At 43.8% G+C, this 23,230-nt stretch overlaps 1 protein-coding gene and 1 long non-coding RNA gene across 8 annotated transcripts in view; one reads left to right on the top strand and one right to left on the bottom strand.

Annotated features, from left to right (window-relative positions):
* Commd10 (COMM domain containing 10) overlaps positions 1-14,705 on the bottom strand; it is a 129,177-nt gene extending 114,472 nt beyond the window's left edge. For 2 of the 7 annotated variants that reach the window (XM_006526224.4, XM_006526226.4), the window contains exons 1-4: positions 14,596-14,705; positions 13,018-13,108; positions 9,754-9,864; positions 5,629-5,784 (exon numbers count right to left, since the gene is read on the bottom strand). In XM_006526224.4, the coding sequence (XP_006526287.1) occupies positions 5,629-5,784; positions 9,754-9,864; positions 13,018-13,108; positions 14,596-14,636 (399 nt within the window). In that variant the 5' untranslated portion in view covers positions 14,637-14,705. The remainder of the gene's footprint in view (positions 1-5,628; positions 5,785-9,753; positions 9,865-13,017; positions 13,109-14,595) is intronic. The other 5 variants (XM_006526225.4, XM_006526228.4, XM_006526227.4 and 2 more) reach the window with 3 other exon arrangements.
* Positions 14,706-14,812: 107 nt separating this feature from the next.
* Positions 14,813-22,184, top strand: Gm49974. The gene is made up of 2 exons (XR_003952611.1): positions 14,813-16,461; positions 20,561-22,184. It is a non-coding gene; the product is annotated as a predicted gene, 49974 (long non-coding RNA).
* The last annotated feature ends 1,046 nt before the right edge of the window (positions 22,185-23,230 follow it).

Here is a 23,230-nt window from a genome sequence, read left to right as displayed (position 1 = left end):
GCTGGAGACAAGACTCAGCAGCTGAGAGCACTCGCTGCTTTTCCAGAGGACCTGAGTTGGGTTTCCAATATCCACATCAAACTGCTCAAAGCACCCATCACTCCAGCTCCAGGACACCTGACACCCTCTTCTGGACCCCCCTGGCTTCGACACTCAAGTGCACAGGCCCAGACACACACACACACACACACACACACACACACACACACTCATGTGTATACACACACATGAACACAAAGTTTAAAAATAAAAATGGAGAATTAAAAAAACAAAACAAAACAAAACAAAACAAAAAAAAAAACAGAACCTACCAACAGGCATGGCAAAAGTGTTCAGCATCACGTAACAAGAATATGTGAAACTAAACCGGGGAGGAATGTCACCTCAAAATGTTAGAAAGCTGTTGTCTTAGTGAGGGCTTCATTGCTATGAAGAGACACTATGACCAAGGCAACTCTTATAAAGGACAGCATTTAATTGGGGCTGGCTGACAGTTCCAGATGTTCAGTCCATTACTATCATGGTAGGAAGCGTGGCAGCCTACAGGCAGACTTGGTGCTGGATAAACCAAGAATTCTACATCTTGATAGGAAGACAGCCAAGAGGAAACGGAAACTCTCTTCCGCAGGCAGCCAAGAGACTAGAATTCTATACTGGGTGGAGCTTAAGCATAGGAGACCTCAAAGCCCACCCCCACAGTGACACACTTCCTACTCTAACAAGGCCATACTTCCTAATAGTACCATTCCCTATGGGCCAAGCATTCAAACACATGAGACTATGAGGGCCAAACCTATTCAAACCACCACAGCTGTTATCAAGAAGACAAGAGGGGCAAGAGAGACAGCTCAGTGGTTAGAAAGACTAGCTGTTCTCCCACAGGACCCCAGCTGGATTGCCACCACCCACAACCATCTGTAACTCCAGTCAAAGGGGATCTGACACCCTCTTCTGGACTCCTGTAGGTACCAGGCACACAATTAGTACACAAGCATACATCCAGGGAAAACACCCATAACACATAAAATAAATGAAGATTTAAAGTTAAAAAGAAAAGACAATAGCTGGCAAGAGAACAGACAGAAGGGACCCCTCACGCTGACACTACAAATGTACATTGGTTCATCCATTACTGAAAACAGCAGGGGTGTGCCTCAACAGTGAAAACTGCCACTGATGGATTCTGGGAGCTGGAGTCACTGTTATCAGCCCGGTAGCCACTACTGAACGCACCAACCTCCAGAAGAAAGATCCAAACCCACAGCCACACAGACAGCTCTGGTGAAACTCAGCGGCTCACAAAGCAAAATGTATAGGTAATGTAGACATATGTGTGTAAGGACAGCTCTGTGGGAAGGCAGGAGAATCTGAGGAGAATAGGCAAACAAGGGAAGATGTGACAAAGAGCGGTCACTATGCAGTATGCACACATACGGAACTGTCAAAGACAAATTTAGTAAAGGCAAAAGCGACTTGAAAATAGAACTACCATATGTGCCAGGGATCCCAGCTAAGTAAATATCCAAAAGAAATGAAGCTAGCATCTTGAAGACACCCGCATGCCCATGTCCTCTGCAGCACTGTTCACAATGCCAAGACACACTAACAACCTAAGTGTCTTCTAGTGGATGAATGAGTAAGACTATAGAATCACAGTGGAATATTATTCAATCATTAAAAAGATAACTTGGGAACTGAAGAGAAGGATCAGTGGTTCAGCACTTCAGACCCATATGAAGACTCAAAAACAACTGTAACTCATGTTCCAGGTTCCCCAACGCCCTCTTCTGACCTCTGCTGACACCAGTCCTACACATGGTACATATATATATATATATATACACACACACATACACATACACGTTGGCAAGACACAATCAACTCTTTCCAGTTTCTTCCAGGCTTCCCAACCTTATTCTCTCAGAGGCGGTTTTATTATGTTACTTCCATGTCCTGGATGTCCTCAACTTGTGACCCTCCTCCCTCAGACTCCCAAGCTGGTAGGATAACACAGGTCATAATACCCAACCCTCAAGTTTCTTTTTTCCATTTTGCATATTTCCTGACTGCAACTGGCTATTTTGATTCTTAAGCAGCATCTAAACTTATCACTTCCTAGGAGGAGAGAAGAAGACTCCTTCTGAAGGTAGCTGCTCAGCAACACTGAGAACTACCTCCCAGCTAGAGCCTCACACAGGCGAGCCGCACAGACCCGCCTGGCTGGATGTTCCAGAAGCAGACACTGCAACTCAGAAGAAAATCACAAGCAAAACTATAATAATATGGAGAAGATTTTCCAAATAGAGATGTTTAAAAGAATAAAGTTCAGGGAAACAAAATGGAAGACTAAAATATGCACAGGAGGGAAGAAAACAAAGAAACGGAAAGGATGAAGAGCCAGGAAAAACTCAGAGGACAGAAGAACGGCCAGACAAGGAGGAGAGGACAGAAGGACGGCCAGACAAGGAGGAGAACTCAGCTGGAAACCACAGGGAACATTTGCTAGACACTGGGGGGTAATATTTAGTGTGAGACAGTGTTTTCTCCCCAAACTGGGAACACGTCAATCAAGAAGACAAGAAAATAAGGCAAAGGAGGGCTGGGGAGATGGCTGAGTCAGTAAAGGGATTGCTAAGCTAGCATGAAGACCCAGTTCAGATGCCCAGCATCCATGGAGACACTGGGTACATCTGTAACTTCCACAGCAGCAAGACAGAGACAGGTGGGCACAGGGGCTCACTGGCCATCCCAGTCTACTTGAATCAGTGAGTTCCAGGTCCTACAGAGAGACTCCTCCCAAAACAAAAGGTGTGTGTCGGGAGTGGAGGTGGGGAGAGATTGAGGGAAACACCCAACATGACCCTCTGACATTCACACACACACACACACACACACACACACACACACGCATATGGATCACATAAAAACAAAATGGTGGGGGAGCTGTGTAGACTGTAGGGAAAGGTCTCTATTCACCAATATTGAAAATATCTATGCAAAAATGTATTTGAAAGAAATCTATTTTTAAAAAGCTCCTATCCCTAATTAGTGACTACCACACTTACCACAGGACAGGTCATTATACATAAAGAAGTCATGTCATGGAGAGCCTGCTCACACTCATGAGGCCTTGGGCTCAATCACCATTATCACAAAAACAGTATTTCTGAAGAATTAATTGTACTATTTCTAGTATCTAACAATAAACAATCGGGACCAATGTTTTAAAAATAGCATATTTATAACAGCTTTAAAAACAGAATAAAATACTTAGCTAAAGAATAACAAAATATGCACAGGCTCTGTGATAAAAATAAAGAACACTGCCAAAAGAAATCAAAGAAAAGATTAATAAATGGAAAAATGTATACCATACTGCTAAGAATTTCTTCCTGCACCAACTCGTCATTAAATCAAACACAATCTTAATCAATACGCCAGCAGTACTATTCGCAGATAACAAAAGTCAATTTCCCAAGTGTGTATGTAAGTGTAAGAAACTAGAACATCCGAAAAAACATGAAAGTGAGAACAAAGCCATAAAGCTCACACTAATTTCTGATTGTGTGTGTGTGTGTGTGTGTGTGTGTGTGTGTGTGTGTGTGTGTAGGGGCCTACAGAGGCAAGCAGAGGAATGTCATTCCAGGGGGCTTAAAGGCTTCTGTGAACTACCTGGCATGACTACTGAAAGTAGAACCTGGGTCCTTTGTAACGGCAGCAAGCACTCTTTACTGTAAGCAATTTCTCCACATCCACTCACACTCATTGGGTGTGTGTGGGAAGGTGTGTGGGTGTGGGTGGGTGTGGCTGGGTGTTTGTGTGGGTGTGTGCAGATCACTCTCTATGTAGCCCTGGATATCCTGGAACTCACTACGTAGATCAGGCCAGCCTCAAATTCACAGAGATCCAAATGTCTCTGCCTCCTGAGCCTTGTGATTAAAGGCTTGAGCCACGCCTGGCCTTCTTATTACAAAGCTCCAGCAATTAAGGCAGGGGAATGCTAGGATAGACAAAAAGGCCAAAGGATCACAGAATTCACAAAAACACTTAGACAATACATGAAAGGACTTTGACAAAGGGTAAGGACAAAGTGGAGACAAAAGGATAAATGTCCATAACAACTGTAGTGACAATGCTGGCACTTGGCACGATGAACAGAAAACCATGGACCTCAGCCTGCACCATGCACCTTAACCAAAGCCCCGTTCAAAACGGATGTCAGACTTACATGCAAACGTCAACACTGTATAAAACACCGACGAGGAAGAGAAGAGAAACCATCTCAATACTCATCTGTCTATAAACTCCTAGGCACAAAACTAAGCATGGTCTCGAGACCAGCCCGAAGGATACACGGAGCACCAACATAGGATACACGGAGCACCAACATAGGATACACGGAGCACCAACATAGGATACACGGAGCACCAACATAGGATACACAGAGCACCAACATAATTAAAGCGTGAGCTGTGTGGAGCAGGCCATTGTGGAAAACAGGAAGGCAGCTACAGACCGGCAGAGACACTGTCCAATCACAGATGGCATCACATCAAGAACTAGAACTTCAATTGGAATTCAATTCCAAGCTAAAGGAAGGCAAGCAAGAACCCTCTCTACAGAATAACTGAAAAAATTAAAAAACGCACTTCTATAGGATATATGCCTGGAATACAGTGAAAGCTGTATCTGTCTAATCTAGTATGGAGTACAGTTAAGCAAAATATCCAGACACTTTACCACAGGATACATATGCACAAGTACATAAAAACAATATCAAAACTGTGTACTGAGGGAAAGTAAGCTGAAAACACAAACTAGCACCACAAACCTAATGCAACAGTTTTAATTTAAAAAAAAAAAAAAAAAGCCCCTGGCAATCCTAAGCACTGCAGTGTGTAACTGCTGAACCCAGCGTATTCCTGCTAACGCTGAGCAACACGGCTCCTTTGGAGATGCTCCTGGAGGCAAAGGAGCTGCTCCCAGCTCGAGAGCCCGGATGTACCATAAATAGGAGGGTAAAACCATTAGCCAGATATCAGCAAATCAAACCAGCGGCATATTAAAAGGATGATGCACAAGATTTACCCCGGGAACACAAAACTGTTTGCACATCAGAAGATCAAAGTAACACAGAGACTGTGCTGGGAAAGGCACTGTCTGCCTGACCATGCCTGCTCTGTGAGACCATGCCTGCTCTGTGAGACCATGGCTGCTCTGTGAGGCCCGGTCAGCAGAGCGCCTTGTGACGCTGACTTTACTGCTCTGCCGGTGTGAGCACCCACAGTGCAAGGGGCTCTGCTAGACAGGAATGCATCCACAAAACCAAGCAAGAATAGGACGCAGTACGTGTAACAGTAAGTCTCACCCAGGAGTACAAAGAGATCACTGAAACAGGGCATAAGGGTACTACTGCCTCATTCCTACTCTTGAATTACAGAGGCATATTTTAAACAGTCAAAATTAAATCATGTTGTGGTAACAAATATTAATATATAGAAAAGACTGAACGGGAATATTCAACATGACTTTTCACCTTATTTTACCTCTTAACAAAAATATTATCATTGGTAAGACTGGGTGCTATAATGTTTTTGAGAAAGATGTTTGGGACAGCATGACCTGTACCTTGTGAGGGCCCAGGATTCTCTGGCGGAACTTCTCAACTGTCTCCTGACCCATAGCCGACCAAGCACTGGCAAAGGCTTCCGCTTTGTCTTTCCTAAGATGAATCATCTCTAGTTGCTGCTGCAGTGCTGCTGGCTTCACGTTGTGATACACTGCCTGCCAAAGACAGGGAGTACAAACACTCTCAGGTCACATGAAGACTTGACTACAAACAATACATGCATATTTAAAGCAAACTAAGTAGTGTGTGTGTGTGTGTATGTGTGTGTCTGTGTCTGTGTCTGTGTGTCTGTGTGTCTGTCTGTCTATTTACTTGCGAGTGAGAGTGCATGAGTGTAAGTTATGGGCCCATGAAGGCCAGAGGCATTGCATTCCTGAGGCTAGCACATTACAGTGCTTTTAAGCAGCCCGAAGCAGATGCTGGAAGCTGAATCTCACTTCTCTGCAAGAGCAGTAAGTGCTCTTAACTGCTGAGCTATCTATATCTCCAGCCTCAGCACTAAAACTATTTAAATCAAAAAGACTTCACGGAACTCTCGCACGCATTTTCAACGGTTCTATTAATATACGAAGCCAACAGCTAAAGTCCATAGTCAGTAGGGCCTCACTTGCTCAGGCCAAATGTTTCATTTTGCCTGTGGTTTAAATAACACCAAAACTACTTAGGAAAGTTTTATTCCATTCATTTCATTTAATTACTTTAAAGTTTACAATGGTCTCAGCAAACAAACTTTCCCCAAGGAATCCTTAAAACTACCTTTTATCTACCAACTGAAGTTACACATAATAAAAAAGTTAAATAATTTTAACAATGTATCTGTTGTTCCCTACCCAAGTTGAGAACGACTTTCCCACAAACCCCTGTGCTGTTCTGTCCAACTGTCGTTTTCTCTACTGAAGGAAGGTTCACCGAGCTGAAGCACAGTCATCGTTAGGCTCCACATTAAGGTCTGAATGTCAAGTGTCCTTCCCAGGTTCATAAGCATGAGCACTAAGTCCCAGCTGGCCGCACTCTCTTTGGAAGATGTAGAACCTTTTAACACAGGGCCTATCTAGAGCAGGACTTTATGGGTCACAGCCTGCCCCTAATTAGGCCTGAGCTCTCTGCTTCCTAACTGTTGATGCAATACAACCAGTAGCTGCATGTTCCCATCGCCCCAGTCACAAGTCAATCCCATCTCCACGCTTTGCAAAATGTACTGTGCCCCTTAAAATCTCATCAACCAAAATAAACCTTTCCTACTGTGGGTCATGTGATTGGTCACAATAACAACAAATAACAGAGAAAAATGGTATATGGAGTGTGGCTGTTACTGTGATAAACCTGACCCTGGGGATTATAGGCCTTTGTAATTAGCATATGAGAGGACTATAACCACAGGCTAGAAGAGATCCAGAAAGCTCTAGGGAGAACGAGATGTTGACTCTGATAGAAATGCTGGCAGGCAAAGTGACACTCAAAAGGTTTCAGAAAGGAATAAGGACGATCAGAAATGGAATTAGAAGTCATTCATGTGACATTCTGACAAACCGTGTGACTACACTATTCACGTGTCCTGAAATTTTGAGTGAAGCCAAATTAAAAAATAATGGGCTGGGGGCTGAAGAGAAGGCACTGGCTGCTCTTCCAGAGGACCTAGATTCAGTTCCCACCACCCACGTGGCAGCTCCCAACTGTCTGTAACTCTAGTTCCATACCCTTTTCTGGACTCTGAGGGCACCAGACACACACAAGGTACACAGACAGATGCAGGCAGTATGCAGACAGACCCATAAACATAAAAGATAAAGGATAATGTGTTTGGTGGAGGAACTGTCAGGGCAGTACAGTCTGTAGCATGGTTACTGCTCACTGCTTTTAACCAGGTTTTGGAAGGTAAAAAGTAAAGAGATTAAAAAATGAAAAGAAAAAAGCTGGAACACAGAACTAAAGACAGGGCAGGCACAGTGGATGCAGGCACAGAGGTACTGATTGCTAAGGAGAGGAATGAGACTAAGGAAGAAAACCTGGCACTTTACACTTCCCATTGGAACAATAGGAATGAAGCACTTGGAACAAGATGCTACCCCCTGAAGCCTCTAGGGCAGAAAACACAGAGTGCCTACACAGACACAGTTCCAGGGCTAACAGCTGGAAAATGGTTGCCTGGGTTACTGCTCTCCCACACAAACGATGCTGCAGCTATGATAAACGGGTGCTCAGCTACATCTCAACCCTGCAGGAGAAACTGAGAGCAGCATCCATACAGTGCTGGTTCTGTAGCTAAGCAGAATGCAGGAGTTATAGCATTATGGAGACTTGCAGGTACCAGAAAACTAATGAGGTCAGACCGTGTGTAGTGGTGAGAGTCCCTAAATGGAGTGCCTGACTGGGCTGTTCATGTAGTTGCAAAGATGAACCCAAAGGTGCAATAGAGACAGCAGCATTTGACTACCAGAAATGCATGGCATCCACTGAGAAAAGCTGCAGGTGCCAAGTGAGGCCAGGCCAAGACAGAGACCCATTGTGCCACAGGGCCACCTCATCATGCCATGTTAGCTCCAGATGCTAGGCACAAAACTGCAAAACCTGACTTTCCCTGATGTGTGCTGATCTCTCCATGGCATGTCACCTTTTAAAATGGGAACTGTTTGTTTGCTTGTTTGTTTGTTTGTTTTACAAGAGTTCATAGCTAAAAAACTGCTCTGAGTTTCCGAAAGGGTTTGGTCTTTGGACCTTTGAAAAGCGTTAGAACTTAAAGCTGTGGAGATGTCTGAATTTAGACTAAATTCTTATTTCATTATGAGATACAAAGAGAATGTGGAGGCAAAGGGTAGAATGTTATGGCTTCAGTATGAAGTGTTCCCCATTAGGCTAGTGTGCTTAAAGGCTTAGTCCCTAGCTAGTGGCTGTTTGGAGAGGCTATGGAGAGGAAATGGCTCCTTCTGGGTCCCTGGAGAGCAGGCCATATTCGTTAGAGCCCAGTTCCAACTGCAGGGCAAGCTCTGCAGTTCTTGATCTGCAGAAATATGAGTGGAATGGCTTAAACTCCTGCATCACGGACAGGAGCTGCTCCCTCATCTTCTCATCCCTCCTCCCTGGAATCAGACTGTAAGACAAAATAAATCCTTCTAAAGCTGTTCCTTCAGGTAATCTCTCGTGGTAACAAATTCCATCTATAGCCTCCATAAGGTGGCAGCAGCTGCCTAACAGCTTGTCCTAATGGTATCTGTTCTCTACAAGGCCCATGAAACCACAGTACTATTGAATCTTTCATTTTACAAGTATCCTATTTAATAAACTGATAGGAATTTTCTAAAATACTATTTTAAGCTCAGCTATGTTAAGCTAAGCTTATAAAAGTGGTAAAAAAATAAATAAATAAGCCGGGCGGTGGTGGCGCACTCCTTTAATCCCAGCATTCGGGAGGCAGAGGCAGGTGGATTTCTGAGTTCGAGGCCAGCCTGGTCTACAAAGTGAGTTCCAGGACAGCCAGAGCTATACAAAGAAACCCTGTCTTGAAAAAAAAAAAAAAAAAAAACATTTCGTAAAAATAAAATAAAATAAGATTCTGGCCCACGATACATTCCAGGTCCTAGTGATGGAAACAAGCTGATGTGTGTGAAATAATGAAAGACTACCAACATGCCCTACTGGAATGACCAAAACACACAAATAAGGGAAGGAAATCTAAGCAATATGTGCTGTAGTGACAGGACTTATGGGCATGAAAATCGTGGAATGAATCTGAGAAGAAATGGTATAGGAAGGAAACTCAAGAGTTAAAAAAAAAAATGCCATTGTTTCTTTTCTGAATCATCCTGATCAAGTGCATGCCACCCAATCACCTGCTCAACTTCTTAAAGGGAAAGTGTTCACTTTTCCAATCATGCCAAGAAACAAAGAGTTAAAACCAGAGGAAGGCCCAATTCAGTGGGACATCTTTAACTACTACTATATCATATTTACTTTTGCAGAATGAAGTGCTATGGAAAGAAGCCAGGCATTCTAAAATGGTTCAGGATACTGAAACTCTTGATTAAAATATTCTGATACATTTTATCTTATATAGATATATAGAAAGCCACAGGTATTAAAGTCATGAAAATATACAGTCAACAGGAAATTTGAGGCAATAAAAATACCTGTTCCAAAACAAATGATATTGTCTCCAGAACCAGGTGAAGTTCTTGTTTCTCTAGAGAGAATGCAGCCTGAAGTTTTTCTTCCTCTTCTTCACTGAAACTGCTCTCGGCCTACAAACACAGCACTCGGTCAGCACAGAACACACACTCAGAAGACTCCCTTCCTCATGTAGGAAAAGGGAAGGCCGCCGTGAAAGGAAAGTGGTGTGCTTATACTCTACATTATGACGTGCATTCCAGACAACTGTAGAAATTAAACAATCCTTTTGTGGGGGCGTGCCTGATCACTGGGGCGCTGGGCTGAAGAATGGGTAGCTTTTTGCTTTAGTTTTAGACCATCTTAGACACTTATACTTTATATTCCTGGTTTACATATGGTTTTCTTAATTCCTCATTTCATCTCAAAATTAGCAGTCACTTTTTGAAATTTGTGACATAGATGATGAGTCAGGAGGAGTAACGGTTCTAGGCACAGTCTGTGGCATGTCTCATCTTGCAGGTCAGCAGTCTGCATTGGGAAAAGCTGAGGGAAGTCGCAGGCTTCTGTTGCTGTGGCACCAACACTCCCCACCTGACCTCCACTAGTCTGTCTTGCTCTTTCTCGTGTGCGTGGTCAAGAACCCAGACAGCTGGCTCTACAGAGAGGCGCACAGCAGTTACATCCACGGGTTTCATGTGGTGGCCTAAAATCTCTCCTGTGGGGGCAAACACAGGGTTCTTCATTAGGTGAGTTGGAACCACTGGTTTTGAAGGTCAGAAGCCACAAACATGTTTCTAAGTTCTCAGCAACAGAAGCCTGCGACTTCCCTCAGCTTTTCCCAATGCAGACTGCTGACCTGCAAGATGAGACATGCCACAGACTGTGCCTAGAACCGTTACTCCTCCTGACTCATCATCTATGTCACAAATTTACCATAGGCAGGAACTGGGAGGTCCTATGCTGCTTTGCATTTTTCACGTAAAAGAAAAGAATTAACTCCAAGAGTGGGCATTGCATACCAAGTGTATACCGAGCAGTGTATCAGGGAAGGGAACTCTACAGATGAGGAAGGCACGGGTCTCAGGGCGACAGACAGAAAGGCTGGTGAGGGAGGTCAGGGATTTGGTCGTTTTCTGATTGTGAACTAAGTGCTTGCAGGGCAGTGCTAATGTGAGCTGAGGACCAAACGTTCTGGAGCCACAGAGAAGAGAATTACACTGAGCTTGCGAATGGGGCCACAACATTCTTACAACTCGGTGATAGCCCTTCAGGGAAGCATTCGGAAGCAAGGACAAGAACGCATGCACAACGCAGAGTTGAAAAAGGCCTAGCAAAGCGCAGTAAGCGTGCACCGTCCAGTGACATTGCAAGTGCGAAGGAGGGAGACCGGAGACCACTGTCATTGTCTAACGGCTCTCACACAGTGTTAAGGATTCTGAAGTTTTCTCCACGTGGTAAGGGACAGTCACTGATGTCTCTACATGCTGTGGAAATATGATCAACACTTTAAAAAGAGAAAAATCATTTAGAAACATTACTGCAATGCTATCATTTCCTAACGATCAAGCAGGGGCTGGAAAGATGGCTTGGTGGTTAAGAGTTCTTGCTGCTCTTGCAAAAGATGTTCTGTTCCCAGCAACCCGTAAGGCGGGTCCACAACCGTCTCTAACTCCAGTGCCAGGGGATTCAGTGCACTCTTCTGGCCTCCAGGGTCACCAAGAAAACATGTGGTGCACATACACACATGCAACAAAACACTCGGACACATTGTTTTTAAAAAAATAAAAATACATAAATGTAAAAAAAAATGTCGGGGGCTGGTGAGATGGCTCAGTGGGTAAGAGCACTCGACTGCTCTTCCGAAGGTCCGGAGTTCAAATCCCAGCAACCACATGGTGGCTCACAACCATCTGTAACAAGATCTGACGCCCTCTTCTGGAGTGTCTGAAGACAGCTACAGTGTACTTAATCAATAAATAAATCTTTTAAAAAATTGTCAAAGTTCAGGATGTGATTGCTAAAAAAAAAAAAAAAGTCAAAACCAAAAGGATGGTGAGCAACAGCCAGGAAACAAGAGGATCTGAAACAAGACAATGTGAAGAATTTGGATCTGAGAGACAATTCAGGGGAAAAGACCATGGGTCTGGAGCTGTCTCCTGGCCAATAAAGAAAGGGAAGGGAAGGGTCTTGGATATAACTGAATGTTTGCGCCTAGAAACACGCAGAATACTCAGTATGTGCTCCATAAACACGGTCATTGCAGTTTTACAACCCAATAAAGAACACTAAGTTAAACTGGTTGGCAAATAATGAATTAATTCATTACCAAGCAGCCGCACAAACACTTGAAATAAAAGCAAGAAGAAAAATCAGATATTGAATCCTGTGTGAGAAGAAATACTGACCGAATTATTTTTAAGATTTATTATTTATATATGTATGCATATGTGCCTGCTTAAGTTTATATATACTATATTATATGCATGTAAGAACCCAAGAAAGCTGGAAGAAAGTATCAGATCCCTAGAACTGGAGTTATAGGTAGTTAAGAGCCACTGGGTGGGTGCTGGAAACCAAATACAAGTCCTTTGCAAGACTAGTATGTGCTCTTTTTTGGCAGGGGAGAATGGGGGTTCGAGGCAGGGTTTCTCTGTGTAGCCCTGGCTGTCCTGAACCAAACTCTGAGATCCTCCTGCCTCTGCCTCCCAAGTGCTGAGATTAAAGGCGTGCACCAGAAAGCTGAGCGTGGTGGCACAAGCCTTTAATCCCAGCACTCGGGAGGCAGAGGCAGGCAGATTTCTGAGTTCAAGGCCAGCCTGGTCGACAAAGTGAGTTCCAGGACAGCCAGGGCTATACAGAGAAACCCTGTCTCGAAAAAAAAAAAAAAAAAGGCATGCACCAGAACTGCCTGGCTTCGGTATGTGCTCTTCACCATCTCTCCAGCCTGAACTACCATTACCAGGAAGACTGAAACCAGCATTTCCCTAAAGCATGTTCCATAGAGCTTTATATATCAAGGTAAAGCAATTCCCAAGTCAACCCCTCCAGTGTATGACCCAAATATTCCCAGGCAAAACATTCTACAAAGCTCCATTTTTTTTTAAGTTAATTAGAGAATACAAAGTCTTCCAAGCTTCTGACAAGAGTACACCATCAAACTTCCACAGATCTAGAGTTCCCAAGAATCCCCCAGTGGACAGTATTTCTCACAATTCTCCATATACTACCGTAATGTCTCAGGGAATCAGAGGGGTCACAAGCCACAGGAACACAGAAATGCAAACCTTCAGGTGGAGCTTTTGAAGAATCCGGCTGAGAAGTCGTGGGAATCTCCCCGTGTCTATTGCATTTATCAGCGGCACCGCTTTCTTCATGCTAAATGTGTAAGCAAAGTTTCAGAAAGAGTTTTAAGTGTATTTGCCACTGCCATCTGTACATTTTTATTTCAACTACTCTGGTAGCTGTGTCCTCTTAGTGAGATAAAGTGATGTGAAGGACACTCAGGCAATCAGTGAGCATCCCCCAAGAGCGCCTCTCCCCAAAGCACTCCTGTTAAGAAGTACGTCTGACAAGTTTTTCTCTTCCCAAGCAAATCACTTGCGGAGGTCTGTACCCTGTCAGGGAGCGGCAGAGCTTTAGCAGTGGGCATGCAAGCTACCATGTAATCCACACTAGAACTCTGCAAGAAAGAAAGCAGCAAATGAGGGCACTGCATCAAAACCAGAAAGGATAATGGTGGCAAGTATCCGTGAGGGAAGTGGGGAAGACAATACATAATTATTTGGAATGCACAGTTAGCTGAAAACCTGGGTCGAATGGAATAACCAACTTCAAACAGTGCATATACTGAATATGCCTTCGTGGTGTGAATTCCCCCAGGACATGGGCTTGAAGATAAGAAGTGGGTGTCAGATCCAGGAAAAGAAGGAAAAACTTTACAATACCAACTGTCTTCTTCCCAATGTAGGAGTGTTGTATTCAACGTTTAATATTTGCCTGCATACATGAATATTTCTTCTGCCTCCACAGACTGAGTCAGTTTTTTTCTGAAATAATTTTGTTTTAATGGGCAAAATCTGAGCAAGATGTGGTAGGACGGCCAATAGAGGCAGCTTGTTGTAAGGGGATCTTGGGTCCACAAGTTTGAGGCTAGCCTAAGCACCCTGGTAAGAACTGCTACACAAAAAAAAAAAAAAAAAAAAAAAAAAAAAAAAAAACCCAAACTTTACAACTGGGCTTTACATCACCAGACCCAGCCAGTCTTACCTAACTCACCCCAAAGATAAAAACTATATAAATGGCAACACTATCAGTAGCATTTAAAACCTGTCACTTGTAATAACCATTTTCAAATTGTGTATTTAAGCATAACTGTGCATATACTGAATATACCAAAACTAGCTAAATAAGTCACTAATGCCTGAACTATCAGACCTTAGTTTCAAAACGCGTGTTGTTTGTTAATCGCCCCTACCAGAGTGAGCCTTTCTCACCATCATCTGAAATAACTAAAACCGGAAGTCTCTTCCCAAGAGAGTGGGCAGAATTCAGGTGGCATCTAGCAACTTCTACCTGCACTTCAAAGTCTATCGTCACTAACTCCGACGCAGGAGGGGCCAACCCTGCAAGCTTCAAGAGGAATCACTCCAGAGTGGAAGCACGCCTCCTCCAAGCCCCGCCCACGCCCACTCCTTCGCCACGCCACGCCCACGCCCTACTCTGCGCCCTGGGAAGTTCCTCCGCAGCCTCACTCCGACTCCCGAGGCTGGCCGGCCGCACCACAGCAGCAGGCGGCGGCAACACCGCTGCTCCCTCCCCAACATGCTACCCCCGCATGGCCGGGCGCTCAGCCTGACCGCTACCTGGGGCTCTCGGGCAGGATCAGCGCTGCGGACGCCGCCATCCTTGAAGCTCCCTCGCCCGCGCGACTGTCAGCTGTGCACAGTCCAGCCAATCACGGCGCGCCTGACGGAAACCCGGAAGGGCCAAGTCTCGCCGCCGGGCAGGTTTGAGACCTCGAGATGCTGTGCGTTTAATTTCCGAAGGCTTGTGCGTGGTCCGGAAAGGAAGAAAGAGATCCCGGTGCTCCTTTCTACCATTCTGACCGTGTGAAACCGAGGCTGTACATACATTTTTTTATTCCTATAACTGCATCCCTGGCTAGGTGTGTGTATGTGTGCATTTTATGTATGTTTATACATGGTTGTGCATCTATGCACATGTAGTACTTGATGCATTTACATTTTTTTTTCAAGTTTAGCGAAGGGTTTAAGCAAAATGCTAAGTGTCTGCGGACAGAGAAATGTGCCAAAGAGCATACCTTATCAGAAGAGATTATGCTGCCAACTCCTGTGCTACTGAGTTCCCCCCCAACCACCCCCGTCCACATTCCCAGAGTTTTCTACAGAGCAGAGTTCTGGCCTTGGACATATTGGTCCAATTCCTTCCACAGTTGGATTCATTGAGTGCCTACTGTTTACTTAGCATGGAACCAGGCACTGGAGATCCAAACAGGCAAAATATCAAAAAATCCTGCTCTCTACATTTTTATCAGCAATTAAAATAGATAAGTATTCCTTGAGACTCTTTTTGGGGTCCACCATAGCACAGAAGGGATATATATCACTACAAAGTGTATAGTTGTTTCCCACAAGAGAGAAAGGAGACCATGCATTTTCACAAACACCGTCATCTGCCTTGGGGGGTGGGGGGGACACAGTGAAGTGAGTTAAGGGCTAGGAGCTACAGCTCATTGGGTTGATAGATATGAAAGCTTGCTTCCTACGTCGGCAGGGTTGAGGGTGTTTCCACAGAAGACAGAGTGAGCAAAGGTTGTGGAATGGAAGAACGATTTGTCTGGGGTGCCAAAGACAGTCTGGAAGTAATGTTAGAAGCAAATACTATGAGAGGCTTTGGCCCTGTGCACTTATCTGTAGATAAATGGGCAGCCACTCGAAGTTACAGGGCTTGTTCGTTTATCTTTAAGATTACGGTTAGAAAGATGGTCCGATTGGAAAGAGATAATAAGGAAAACCGTACAGGAAGTTACTGAAATAAATCTCTGCAGCCAAGTCCCGCGAGAGTGAAAGGCATTGAAAATGAAGACAGCCAGGGGATTAGAGTTACATTTCAATAGTAGACGGTTCAAGAGCTGGCAAAAGATCGAATTTAATTTTCCTCCCTAATTATGTTTTACTTAAATTATTATTTAAATTAGTTTGGCATTCTTGGAGCAACCGAACAACACTGTAACTGAGAGAAGCCAGATTGCAAATTAAAAGTGAATAATCCCCACATGGATAATTGAGTCAATTATACAGTATGTTGAACACATACAAATACATTTAGCTCCACAACACTCTGCACACTTCCCCAATTTATGCATATCTGAAAAAGATTGTGTGTGAGCCTACATAATTGTGGGTGTGTGGTCCAAACATAGACTGCCTTACCTGGCATAATAACTTTAGAGAGGATCCAATTTCTCCTCAGCCTTTAAAACATTCTCCTTGTGTCTTGATTCATTGCTGAAGTCAAGTCGCTAATTAACTAAAAATTGTTTCAAACCCCTTGTGAATGTCAGCCCTTCCGTGGCTGTCTTCCGTGGCTGGAGCTTTAGTAAAGGAGACGCAAATCCGGACTCAGTGTAACCTCACACACCTCCCTGTGCCTGACAAGAAATGTGGAGAGGATGATGTCTGCTTCCCTGGGCCGTGGTGAGGACTAAGGTATGTGATCTTTGAGAGACACTCTTCTAAAAATAATACAAAGCACAGACCTCCAGAGTTCTGCCCAAAGAGAGTCCCTGCCAGTCAAAATTGTCTGTCACACCAATTCTTTCCATAAATGACTGATTACTTGCTGGTATGAGGTGATGCTGTGCATAATTTCACCCCTAGGCTGTCTTCACACTGTCTTGGTGTATGGGCGCATATGTCCATGAGAAAGTCCTTCAAGTTGTCTACTTGTGACCCCTTGCTTCGGCACAGGGACCGACTGGAGTCAGGATTCCATAGCCACCCTTTACTCATGCCCTCTCAAGTAGTCAGGCCAGCATCAGGATGGATGCAGAAAGATGCAGATAGATACCCAGCTCTCCTAAATGGAGCAAAGTTTTTCCCATTTCTTTTTTTTTTTAAGATTTATTTATTTATTTATGTATTTATTTATTTATTGTATGTGAGTACACTGTAGCTGTACAGATGGTTGTGAGCCTTCATGTGATTGTTGAGAATTGAATTTTTTAGGACCTCTGCTTGCTCTGGTCACATTCCCTGCTTGCTCCAGCCTAAAGATTTAAAAAAAAAAAAAAACAGATTTATTTATATGTTGCTGCTATCTTCAGACACACCAGAGAAGAGGGCATCAGATCCATTACAGATAGTTGTGAGCCATCATGTGGTTGCTGAAAATTGAACTCAGGACCTCTGGAAGAGCTGAGCCATCTCTCCAGCCCCCCCCCTTTTTATTTATTATTATACAATAATGATAAATTGGGCATCAGATATCACTGTGGGTGGTTGTGAGCCACCACGTGGTTGCTGGGATTTGAACTCAGGACCTTCAGAAGAGCAGTCAGTGCTCTTAACCGCTAAGCTATCTTGCCAGCCAGGTTTTCCATTTTTCTACTTCAAGTCTACCATTTCTACATTCTGTGTTATCCACAGTTCTCTGGAAAACAAGCACTGTTTCCTACACACTAGTGTCTTGTTAGAGGTAATTTCAGAGACGTGGGAATGAGAGCAGAAGAGAAGAAATAAAGAAGTAAAATAGAAAGCAATGTTATCCAATTGTGTGATGGCTAATGCTGTCAACTTGACAGAATCTAAACTTCAGGGACAAGCCTTATGCCCTGCCCTAGCCTTCCTCCATGACCCCCCTCTGTGCCCCACCCCTCCTATGTCTGTGTGAGGACCGAGGTATATTAAGGTGGGAATATCCAACCTTCATGGGCAGTGCCATTCCTTGGGCAAGGGTCCTGTGCTGAATGAAAAGGAGAATGCAAACTCGGCGACAGCGTCTGCCACTCCTGACTGTAGACACAGTGTGACTAAGCCACATGATGCTCCTGCCACCATGCCTTTCTGGCCTTAATGAACTTCCCCTGGAGGAAGCCACAATAAACCCTTTGTACTTTAAGTTGCTTTGATCCACCATTTTGGTACAGCAACGAGGAAAGTACCTAATACAAACCAGACCAAAAAATAAAACGAGAACCTCAAATACTTCTGACACTTCTGTCTGGTCGGGACAGAACCACAGACAAGAATCAGAACTGCTCACTTTCAGAATCCCTGCCCTAAAATTCTCCAGCCAGTTTTTCTTTCTTCGTCCTTCCCTCTCTCCCTCCCTCCCTTCATTCCTTCCTTCCTTCCTTCCTTCCTTCCTTCCTTCCTTCCTTCCTTCCTTTCTTCTTTCCTCCCTTTCTTTCTTTCTTGTTTGTTTTTCAAGACAGTGTTTCTCTGTGTAGCCCTGGCAGTCCTGGAACTCACTCTATAGACCAGGCTGGCCTTGATCTCACAGAAATCCACCTGCCTCTGCCTCCCGAGTACTGGGATCAAAGGCGTGCAACACCACACCTGTCTGCCCAACCAGTTTCTATCTCCAGTTATAAAAGAAATGTAACACTACCCCCATCTTTCCTAGGAACCTGCCCTTCCTTCTCCTATGAACCTGGTCCTGTCTGGAGTCCCTTCTTTTACAAAGTCTCTTCTGAGGGCCCCTTTGTGCACTCACACTCTCTCCAGTAGGCATGACTTATATTTTTGGTATAAAAATATAAGTAAAGTAGGCTAATTTCTTCCAGAAATCTCCTCCAACCCTAAGTGAACTCTGGACACACCAAGAAGCCACTCCAAATCCAGCCTTCAGCCTCCTAGCCCCAAACACAAATGATTATCTTCAGAAGTCAATCAGCACGTGCTCACAACCCCAACAATATTGTCACTGGACGCCACTGGACGCTGAGACTTCTACTGACCCACAGGCTCCAGTGAAACAAAGTGAGGAGTGGAGAGATTGATGCCGACCTTGGAAAAATGGAGCAGAGACCATCTGCATCACCTCTTGTTTACAAAAAAAAAGGAAAGAGTCTCAGAAGTTTTTATGAGGCAATAGGTAAAAGATTCTAATGTTAGAAGAGGTCTCCTACCCACCCACCCCACCCCCATTTTTCTTGAAGGATTTGTGGACAGAGGCTGGCTTCAGGCCCAACTTTCTGTGTCCCCATTAACCACTCCAATTTTGCAAGTGAAAAAATGATGGGAAAATGAAGGAGGAAGAATCACAAGTGTCCCTCCCTGAGCAAAAAGTACCAAAAGGAAGAGGCTGTGATGGATTAGGCTGAGGGAAGGAGATGGGCTATCAGGGCTTTGGAAAGACTCCTCCTTCCTCGTGAGGCACAGCTCTTAGGAGCTACTAAGAAAGGAAAGAGAGAAAATTCATACACACACAGTTGTTGAAGCAAAAGTCAGACTCCAATAATTTTATACATACAAATACATACATGCATGCATGCATACAGACCTACAGACAGACATATACACATTCACATACTGAATAGATGGGACAAAGTTCCAACAAGCAGGCTCTAAGCATTTCACACATACACACATATAAACATATATACATGCACATATACATATAAACATGCTTGGTAGGTAGATGGAACAAAGTCCCAATAACTTTTTTCTTCCATACCTTATATATCCCTCCCAGTAAAATCTTTCAAACAGTATAAAATTACAATGTCACTGTATTCTATTTTTCTTCAGGTGAATGACTATGAAAAAAACAGTATGTTCCCCAACACCTTTATAAGAAATAGCATTACATAGTACAGGTAAAGAAAACAAATTATTCCCAAGAACCCGTATATATTTGTAACTAAGCAACCTGTTAAGATTAACTAAGTGTGAGCAAGCAAGGGAGTTTCTCAGCCAGTTTCTCTTACTGACAAGCAGCAATTCGCAGTTACAAAGAAAGGATTAATTATTTTTGTTTTTTGGTTTTTTTTTTTCTTTTTTTTTTTTCTTCTTTTTTTTCAAGACAGTGTTTCTCTGTATAGTCCTGGCTGTCCTGGATCTCACTTTGTGGACCAGGCTGGCCTCGAACTCAGAAATCCGCCTGCCTCTACCTCCCAAGTGCTGGGATTAAAGGCGTGCGCCACCACACCCGGCTAGGATTAATTATTTTATTATTTATCTTTAAAAGTAATCTTATTAAGAATCTTAAAGGAATCACAAATCTAGGGGCCTGGAGAGATAGCTCAGCGGTTAAGAGCACTGACTGCTCTTCCTGAGGTACTGAGTTCAATTCCCAGCAACCACATGGTGACTCACAACCATCTGTAATGGGATCTGATGCCCTCTTCTGGTGTGTCTGAAGATAGCTACAGTGTACTCATACATAAAATAAATAAAAATCTTTAAATAAAAAAAAAGAATCACAAATCTAAACTTTTATATAAAAATCAGTCATATCTATTTTAAATCCTCAGAATTCCTATCTACTTATCAGCAATTTTTAATTAATCATATCAGGAAGCTGAGGGCAAAAATGGGTATAAGAAATCAATCATCACCAGCCAGCCTCAGTGAGGGTCACGTCAGCCAGTGATGCCATTGTTCTTGTTCCCTGACCAGAAAGGGTCCCTAGCTTAACTAATAAGAGTGTACCTTTCTGAACTTTAAATTTTTCCCTAACATTTTCTACATCAGAGTCAATAGCAGAAACATCTTAACCTAGCATAACTAACAATTTTATTTTTCCAAAATTTCCAATGTTTTCTAAGGGTCATGGTCATTGCTGACAATCTATATTTCCAAGTCCTTTCCTAGGGTGGTGACTGAATCACCAGGAATGCTCCAGCGGCATTGTCTGAAAGAGATCAAGCATTAGTACTGTGAGTGCCAGAAAGGGCCTGTGAGCCCAGTGAAGGTCTGGAAGCCTCCTGAGAGTTTCCGCACAATTCTTAGATGAAGAGAGATTCGAGGGAAACAAGCAGAACAGAACTCCACAAGAGCACAAAGTCCTCAGAACATGCAGCCCTGAGGCAAACCCACCCTGGCTGTGCTAGCCGGTGGCCACATTCTAAAGCCATTTGTCATTCTTCCTGCACAGCCCTCAGCAACTTTGTCAGGTGCGTGAAGCCAAGGACCAGTGTGGCAGAATCTGCTCCACATGGCTCATCCTAGACCGAGGACAAACACAAACCTCCTATAGAGCATCTCTCAGAAGCCAGTCTTTAATGTCCTCCTTCCATCCTAACACTGAGTGCCCCCTGCCCCCGACACCAACACTCCGTCATAGCTGGCAGCCCTGTTTTAGCTGTAGTTGGCACTTAGCTCATAGGTGTGGGAGACTCGATTGGGATTGTAAGCAAAGAACACTTTTGTAGGTTGTAAACATGTCACTGTGCAGTCCAGAATCTCTCCCCAGACTCTAAAGGGCATAATGTTTTTAGACTGTGCATTTTGGCTCATGAGTTGGTTGTATAAATATTCCTGTTTGGGTGAGATGCTTGAGAAATAAGGACTGCTTGAACACAGCCTGCTCTCTGAGGATTTGCATAATGTGTGTCGATGTGCAAAGAAGACCAAATGCCTAGAAAAGGAAAAGAAAAAGAATAGGGTCAAAGCCACAGACTATGTTTGCCAGTCCAAACCTCATCTGCGTTCACTTACCGTCATCATATACATGGTAGGGTCGAAGGCAGGATACAAACCTTAATTAAAATGAAGAACAAATATACTCTGTGATACAAAAATTGATCTCCTTCTGATCTATGCTCCAGCTGGAAGTTGAAAAAAAATGTGGAATTTTCACCTCTCTCCATTTTTCATTTGCACCTAGTTTCCTCAATTCCACCTCCCAGAGGCCACTGCCGTTTACAGGGCTGATGTTCGCACATAGGATGTGTGAAAACCTGACTGGTTTCTTCAGTAATTTTCACCTATGAACGCCATTTGAAAGGGATTAGATGGTGCTTCCCACGTAGACGTGATAGAGTGCTTTTTATCCACTAACTGGTGAAGAAAATGGAAACTAGTAAATGTCACTAGCAGCCATCAGGAAAGCTAACAGCTGTAGTGGAGAAAAGCTTTGCTTGATACGCTATGAAAAGAGCCACAGCAGAGTTGGATGTTACATGTGCACCCCGAGTGTCTGAAATGGCGCTGGGAAGGGAAGGTGCTCAAAAGAAGCCTGGGGTACCCCCAGTTTGGACAGGAGTGGAACTGGAAGTCAATGGTTAGCCAAGGAAGAATCATGGAAAAATCCTTGGAGAACAAGGGTCTCCGAGGGCTGATACAGGTCATGGCTGAGGCTAGAGTGGTCCAGGGGCTACTCTTTCAATGCTGTTGATTGAACAGTAAACAGAAACAGTAAGACAGGGGGGAAAGTTACACCTTATTATTCCATGCAATAAACAGGGAGTTGGCAAATGTAAAAATAGAGGAAGTGTTACATTGTAACCACGGGACAAAGGGCTTCGCTCAACACCTCTGTTTCTTTGTTAGTGTTCTGAACCCCTACAAACACTCTAACCCCTTTTCTCTATGCTAATCAGCAATGAAAGCACGAAATAGGGAGAGTAGCATCCCCCACCTCCGACCCACCCCACCCCCACTCACCACCACCCCGCTGACTCAGGAGGAATCAGAGATACAGCAGCTAAGGGTAGATCTGCAACCTGGGGCATCCTCTTGGGGCTTAAATACAGACTGGCAAAGTGAGCAAATCCTCTGTTAGCAAAAGCTGAACCGAGGAAGGTAAAACCTGAACCCACCAATAAACACAATATCAGATTCCCTTTAAGCTTTTATTAAAAGTAAGTAGAATTCAATACTGAAACATCCACCTGACATTCTAAATGGAAAGACACATTGATTTTACGCAAATATGCCAAAGAACCAGGAAAGCTTTGGCATAATATCAAAGAGAGTGGAGCCCTGGCAGACCTGCCCAGGTAAGACAAGAAGGGAGGAAGAGGCACCATGGCAACTGTGCGGACATCCTACAGAAAGCTCCTAACGTAAGTTGACAGTGTGCAAAGATACACATGCACACATCACACACAAACCGTGAGAATGCCAGAGGCGTGCTCAGAAAAAAACCGAGTGTGGAAATTAACAATGGTCAAGAGCAAAAGGAAAACTCGATAAAACAAAATTAGTGTGAAGAACAAAGCCAAAGAAGCCGAAAACCACAAAACTGCCCAGCGCCTGTCCCACGGTTAGAGACTACCGAAACAGAGCAGACAGACCTTTAAACACACAACCTATTGCTACACAGGAGATGCCGTGACTGATAGACAGAAGTATCTGTAGTCATCACCAGAGGGGTGAGTTCAGGGACCTTGTTCTCTTTGATAAGATTATCAATAATTTCTGCTTTGTATCTTGAATTCCCAGTAGGGAGCCATTATACAAAAATAGTGAAGGGGGGGTGGCTAAATACTTTTTCCTAAACATTAGGTATTAAAATATGTGACATATC

Source organism: Mus musculus, chromosome 18, assembly GCF_000001635.26.
Source record: "Mus musculus strain C57BL/6J chromosome 18, GRCm38.p6 C57BL/6J".
Taxonomy (NCBI): domain Eukaryota; kingdom Metazoa; phylum Chordata; class Mammalia; order Rodentia; family Muridae; genus Mus; species Mus musculus.
The sequence above is the reverse complement of the archived record's forward strand: the minus strand, read 5'-3'. Positions and strand labels throughout refer to the sequence as shown.